We start from the raw sequence: 6662 nt of genomic DNA on the forward strand, positions 1-6662 counted from the left end.
AGCAAGGGCCCATTTATGTTTCAGGTATTTTGTTTGCCTTTCTCAATATTACAAAGTTAATAGGATAAGATATTACAAGTGGTTGCACAGGCCATAAACAAATATAAGTTATAAATCCAAGATGTTGTTAATAGTCTTGACGGATGATTCATAAATTACCCTGCAGAAAAAGGAAAATTGTTAATACAAACAATACAAAAAAACGTATCTCTTGCTATTCCTTGTACGTACCTCTGGATGTCTCCACCGTCCACCGCCACGACGGCATGTCTTCCAAGCTGTCTTTGGACACACGCTGCAGCGCTCTTAAGGCCAGCTTTAAACTTCCCAGCTACGCACAAACGCACAGTACTATTACATCGCAAAGAGATCTGCAAACAGTGTGGACACAAGATGAACTGAATATAAAGGTTCTTACTGTGGTTTATGACAGCCAGGATGTGGAGGACCGCAGCCAGCTCCGTCAAGCTCTCGATGGCTTCAGAATCTAAAGACGAGCTTATTTCAGCCAGAAAAGCCCTGGTGATGATGAAATAGCACAGTAAATCCACACGAAAAGAAAACTATTCAGATTGTGTGGCATTTACTTGGTCACAGATGGAGACTTGAGAATGACGGAGAGAAGAGTGCTGGGCAAAGGCGGCATATCGTCCAATGTCTCGGGAACGATCACCTCTTCTGGATGGGAAATCTTAAGACGATATTTCATGATAACTGAGATATGGACTTTATGGTTGACAACATTGCTCTGTAAGAACATACCTTGTGTAGCTTATGTCTCTTCTCAACAACAATGACAGCGAAGAGAGTGGAGAAGACCCCGCTCAAAGGCGCTCTGTCCCAGGTCTGTGCCGCCTGAAGGAAGTCTGAAAGGCCGGCCACAGCTGACTGACACAACTGCAACCGAGAAAGACAAAAAAGATTGATAAAGCCTCATACTTCAGGAGCATTTTAAACATTATAAAAGGTCCAATAGAGCAGGATATTTTGTTGTTTACAAAGGATGTTGTACTTCTGAAATCACCAATTGCAACTTCTATTTTAGTGAGCAGCTGTTTGATACATTACTTGTGTCTACTTCAAGTCTATAAAGCAGAAATCCAAGTAAACATGACATTTATAAAGGATTGGATCCAAATTACTGGCCACTTTGCGATCATGCGCCCCTCTGTTTTTCACCAGCTATGAAACTAGAATCAACATGGAAAGCCTCACTGCCTCGATGCCATACCTGCTGTCCCTCCTCAGGATCCTTCTTCAGGCGGCGAGCGAGGAGTTCAATGATTTTCTGAAAGATGTTGGACACCACGCTGAGTACGACGGTGGTCGGATGCTCTGGGTTGTGCAGAGCCTCGTTATCTTCTGGCACATAGCTGTCTGCCACCTCTTTTAGAATAGGCAGTACGGCTGGTATACACAGATAGCCTGCCTCTGAAAGAAGAAAACAATATCTGTGAGCGCTTGCACTCAGCTATACACTCTGCGTCGCACATTTACAGCGCCTCACCTGAGACGAGGATGAGTGAGCACAGATGCAGAATTTGACCTCTGAACTCTTCATCAGATAAACCCACGAGTATAACATCTCTGCAAACAGTCAGGAAGCCCTTGGAAAACAGGTTCAGTAAAGATTAGAAAACATGTATGAATATTTGATAGTTTGTAATGCCTGACAGAAGCTACATTCATTCCTCAATAACCCAGAAAGTCGGCGTAACAAATACAGGCCTTATTTTCAATATCTGGTCCCAGCAGTCAAGCGCAGACAGGCTGGAGAGCGCCTGGCACAAATACGAAAATGAGCTCATTTCTATGTAGCAGCGCGAGCAGCAGGAGACACGGTGTCAGTGTGGACCGAAGCACATCTTTGAGGAATAAAAATTTACAGAGCAGAACTCCAGGCCCCGGGAACAGGAGGCGCTGGCTGCATCCAAATTAATAAACTTAATGGAACTGAAACTGTGTAGATAGCAGGCTTTATGTTAAATATTAATGAACAGAAAATGCTTCTACACAGCGTGCTCCTTCTCAAAAGATCTTCTGTTCTTGTTCACGTATTAATTGGTCACACTCACCTCAGTGATCTGCACGGCCAGTGACAGAGACGAGTCAGAAACCTCTCCTTCAGTTTCTGTTGGTTTCACTATGAAAGGCAGCACCCTTTCCGATATCCAGGATGCATCCAGCTCCAGAGAGAGGAGATAGTCTCGGCCCCCATCGGACTAGAATACAAGTTATATGTCTCTTCATTTAAGCTACTTTTTGTTACTAACATCTAACATTGCAATAAACTCACATTATGTTGCAGATGAGCTCCAAAACGTCTGCAACAAGTAAAGGCTTTCATCGCAGTCTGCACACTGGCACTGTCTGGGTTTTCTGAGGACTCCAGGTGCCGGTACAGGGCGAGCTGCGTATAAGATTGTCATGATAATACAATACCTTATTATGAAAATGATACGCACGCATGTTCACACACCTTCCACTCTCCCAGAACACAATGGAGGTGCTTTAGGGGTCTTTGGCCGAGCTCTAGGACCTTCTCCCTTGTTTGGTTCTGTGTGAGCAGGTAGTCCAGGTAGACCAGTGCTAGGTCAGGTTTGGCCTCCACTGTTTCCTGTATACGGACCCTTCGACTGGGACCTGCCCTCTCCTGAAGTTGGGAAATGTCACAATCAGTTTTGTTTTTATCACCTTCAGTCTGTTTCAGATAATTCATAATCTCGTATTGAATGTATTCCTGACCCCTTCTTTAGGCTGTGCCGCGGAGAGCCAGTCGGTAATAAGCTCCAGTATGTCATCAGTCTGGCCCCAGCGGCACATACAGTCCAACAGCTGAGTGTACTGCTTTGGCTCTGCTCCGGTCTCCATCCTCCTTAGCTTTGACAGGACACCACAGCTGTCACCAGGGAGCGGGATGGTGGGAAAAGGGAGTGCAATTTTAAGAAAAAGTATGTGGTTAAAAAAAGGAGAGGAAAAAGTGATCAGTATTTACCTGAATGTTGGAACAGCAGCCGGAGGCATAAAGGAGGCCAGTTGTATGAGTGGAGCAGTGCAGCGTACATCCTACAGATAATCCATAACATACTTTCAATAAGAAACTTCCCAACATATTGGCTCATTATCTGCTTAGCCTGTCAGCCAGTTTACCTCAAAGGCACAAAAGTACTTTCCCAAGACACTTCCAAACTTGGCAGTAGTAAATTTCTGGGCCTCTTGATTTTGCTTAAGAGTTTTCTCCACACTCCTCCAGAGGATAACCACAATCTCCAGCAGACTGGAAACTACAGCCATGTCTTTCCGAAGCTCTGGACGCTCGATCTGTTCAGTGCAAACACAAATTAAAAGAGAAAAAGTTAAATAATAAATACCTTTTCTCCCTTGTGTGAGCTACTTACGATGCTGTTCTCCTTGTTACTGTCGTTCATGTCAGACACATCACCGTCCACCTGAACACAGCTGTTTAGGACACGTCGAATGGCCAACATCAGCTTGACTGTAAAACATGAAACGACTGAGTTTCACAGCCCCACGACCAACCCCTCCTGTGCAATAACAACCCTCTGACTCACTGATGTTGGTGGGGGCCGTGTGTCGAAAGGCGTGCAGGTAAAACTTCCTGGCCGCCATGGGGTTCATCTGGGCGAGGGTGATGCAGCGGCAGCACCACTCCTTCTCCGACTCGTTCACTGGGAAAAAGGACTTGAACAGCAGATTGACGATGCGCTTCGACACAGACGGGGTGTCCACTGCGAGGCGTGCCAGCAGGTGGTCCATATGGCACACATCCCAAAACTTTGGAGAGAAGTGTCAAGTGAAAAGGCCATTAAAGGGGATAATTGGCGTTAAAAAAAAAATGTCTATGCTTGGCTGGCATCGTGTTACAACATAGAAATGTATAAATAACACTGCTGTCACTTTTACTGCTTATTTGTACGTCATTTACCTTGGCTGCCCGCACTGCCTTGACTTTAATAAGCATGTCAAGAAAAGCTGAGCGGACTTTCTCTGAGGTGTCATGAAGGCTGTGCTTCAGATTAGGCAGGAGCTTTTCCAGCAAAGGATGGCTTAGAGCGTTATCCAGGACAATGGTAAGACACTAGGACAGAGAAATACAAATCAACATTTTACAGGAGTTATTTAAAGAGTGGTAGCTCACTGATGTAAAAGTGCAAAAGTACCTTAAAGACGGAGCAACGGACGTCCGCTGAACTGGTGTCATTGGGGAGCTCCAGCACAATCTTCTTGAGGAAGTCTGTGATGATTACTGGTGGGAAGAGCTCCCAGCACTTGGCCAGGATCTTACAAACTCCCAGGATAGCATTGCAGCGCACAGCGGGGTGAGGGTCATCAAGGAGACTCTGTTGATTAAAAGGGTGTTTCATTTGCTGAATCAAACTAGAAAGTATACGTATAGTAACAGCACATACCATTGCTATGTCAAGCTGCTTTTGCACGACTGTATCCAGATTCTTCGCATCATCAGGGTCATGAATGGGAAAGGCCTCTGTGAAAATGAGAGTGGCGTTCGCTCTGACCTCAGAGTTCGAAGCCTAAGAAGAAAAAAAAAAGGGGGAAAAAAAGCATGTAACAAAACATTACACTCTTTGTTTTCTTCTGAAATCCCCCAAACCATGCATGTACGTTTAGTGCTGTCCAGAGAATGGGCTTGTAGAGAGTGTAGAGCATCTTGTCCACCTGATGACAGCCTTTTCTCAAATTGAAGTAGCTCACAATCTGTGCGACAGAACAGGGAAAAAACATATTGAAAAACACACACTAGGCAGAAGACAGGCTCAAAATAAACAAGAGTATAAGGATAGCAAGAATAAAACCGCAAACAAACTCCTACCTGCCTGACTTTGCTGTGCACAGGAGATGCTCTACGCAGCAGTATGGCATTCTGCATGAAATCTTGTACACAAGTGCTTTCAATTTTTTCCAAAAAGTCCCCAGTGGCTTTTTTCCAAGCTCTGAAGTAGATCTCCATGACATGTAGGAGGACTTTCCTGGCACAAAATAGTTAGTAAGAAGAAGAAATTGGTTGCTGTAAAAAAAAAAAAGTCAACAAGGTTCTTACTTGGAAAAGAACTCCAGCTGGTTCTTGATGGTGCCATGAATGACCCGAACGAAGTTGAGGTTCCAGCTAAAGAGGAACACCAGGAATCTCTTCCCCTGAGAAAGCACAGCCGTTTCATTTAAGGAACTCATCAGAAAACATCCTAAGATACAATTTAAAATCAATTCAGCTCACATCATCATTTCTTATGAAGTCCGGACGGTGAAAGCATCGAAGTAACAAGTCGATTATCTCCTTATTTTCATCTGAGTCATAGTCCACAGTCAAAAGTACTTCATGAAGATTCCAGATTCGTTGGATTTCCACACCCTGAAAACATAAAAGGTAGGAGACACTTCATTCAGCAACATATTCAAAACAAATGAGAATGTAACACAAAAATATACATACCAGCCTTTTGACTGTGAAGCACCTCTGCAGGGAGATATAAAGAGCAGTGCGACCAAACCTTTCCTTTTCCTTTAGCCCCTTCTTCCACCAGAGCTCACACAGCCCATGTAAAGCAGACTGCAGTCGTTCCTCGGAGATGGGCAGTAATACAAGCACATCTACAACAAGAAATAATACTTAAGAAAACTAAAACAACATCCATAATCGCACTGAAGTAAAAAACATTACCATGCAGCATGTTAACGATTCCCAAAAGAGCCGTGTATGGATCACCGTCTTGTAGGACTTGTAGCGAACGTGCAGCCACAAGCGCCACTCCATCCACAACAGCCATAACGTGTTCCTGAAAGTGTGATTATGTTTGTGTTAAAGCCAAAACTCCACAAACTCTTTAGTGAGAACCTTCCTACATCTAGAAAACCCACAGAATCCACAGACGTATCCACTTCCATATCCTGGCCTCCCTCATCCCTCTTCTCGCCCCAGCGCTCAGGGGGCAGTTTGGACAGGACGTCCTCCAGTAGTGCAGCCAGTCGACCCCACAGGGACTTCCTCTGATCCCGGGGCATCTCCTGCACCACCTCCTCAACATCAAAAGGCTCCGTTTTGTCATTCTAAGCACGCAGAGAGAAATCAAGTGGGAAAGGTTAGGCCTACAATATTGCAGAATATAGTGTCACAATCTAGGCAGAGGTAAACTCAAGCAGAAAGCCAAGTAGATTTGCTTTATCAATTGATTTGTACGGCTGCAGTATAATGAAATAATACAATTGTGACTGTTGAATAATATGCAAACAATCCCTGAAACATCACCATAGAAACACAAATACATGAATCACATGCATTTCAGAACAAATTCGCCGAGGTGTAATCTGCAGACAGGGTACTTTGTCGTTAACAACAGATATTGCAACGTTACTTCTTTGCTACTCACATGAAGCTGGATAAATCGGAGAAAGTCTTCAGCGTTTTCTTTGCAAGCAGCAGCGAAAAATGCTTCTCGTTTTGACATGGTTCCGATCTGTTTATACATAACAAGCAACAGTAGAGTATGTCAGTCACAATGCGGTGGGCAACATAAACTAAACAAGTGAAAAGGTCAATAACTAACTACTTCGCAGTGCGGTGCAGTAGTCTTGCTCTTATTAGGAAAAACACAGAAGTACTCACTTTTTTAAATCGAAAAATCTCC

General features: G+C 44.1%; 1 protein-coding gene across 1 annotated transcript; it reads right to left on the reverse strand.

Moving 5' to 3' along the window:
* Positions 1-13: 13 nt before the first annotated feature.
* Positions 14-6490, reverse strand: ncapg2 (non-SMC condensin II complex, subunit G2). The gene is made up of 26 exons (XM_079576628.1): positions 6405-6490; positions 5896-6084; positions 5699-5813; positions 5471-5628; positions 5255-5389; positions 5081-5175; positions 4853-5009; positions 4645-4737; positions 4431-4553; positions 4182-4361; positions 3947-4099; positions 3573-3795; positions 3399-3496; positions 3151-3321; positions 2996-3066; positions 2746-2899; positions 2480-2653; positions 2297-2410; positions 2076-2222; positions 1508-1607; positions 1232-1431; positions 763-897; positions 588-691; positions 419-519; positions 232-331; positions 14-160 (listed from the first exon to the last, which is right to left on the reverse strand). The coding sequence occupies exons 1-26, from the start codon at positions 6480-6482 to the stop codon at positions 109-111; spliced, it is 3420 nt and encodes a 1139-aa protein (XP_079432754.1). The 5' UTR covers positions 6483-6490; the 3' UTR covers positions 14-108.
* Positions 6491-6662: the final 172 nt, after the last annotated feature.

This window comes from Gobius niger (assembly GCF_951799975.1).
Source record: "Gobius niger genome assembly, chromosome: 18".
In the NCBI taxonomy this organism is placed as follows: domain Eukaryota; kingdom Metazoa; phylum Chordata; class Actinopteri; order Gobiiformes; family Gobiidae; genus Gobius; species Gobius niger.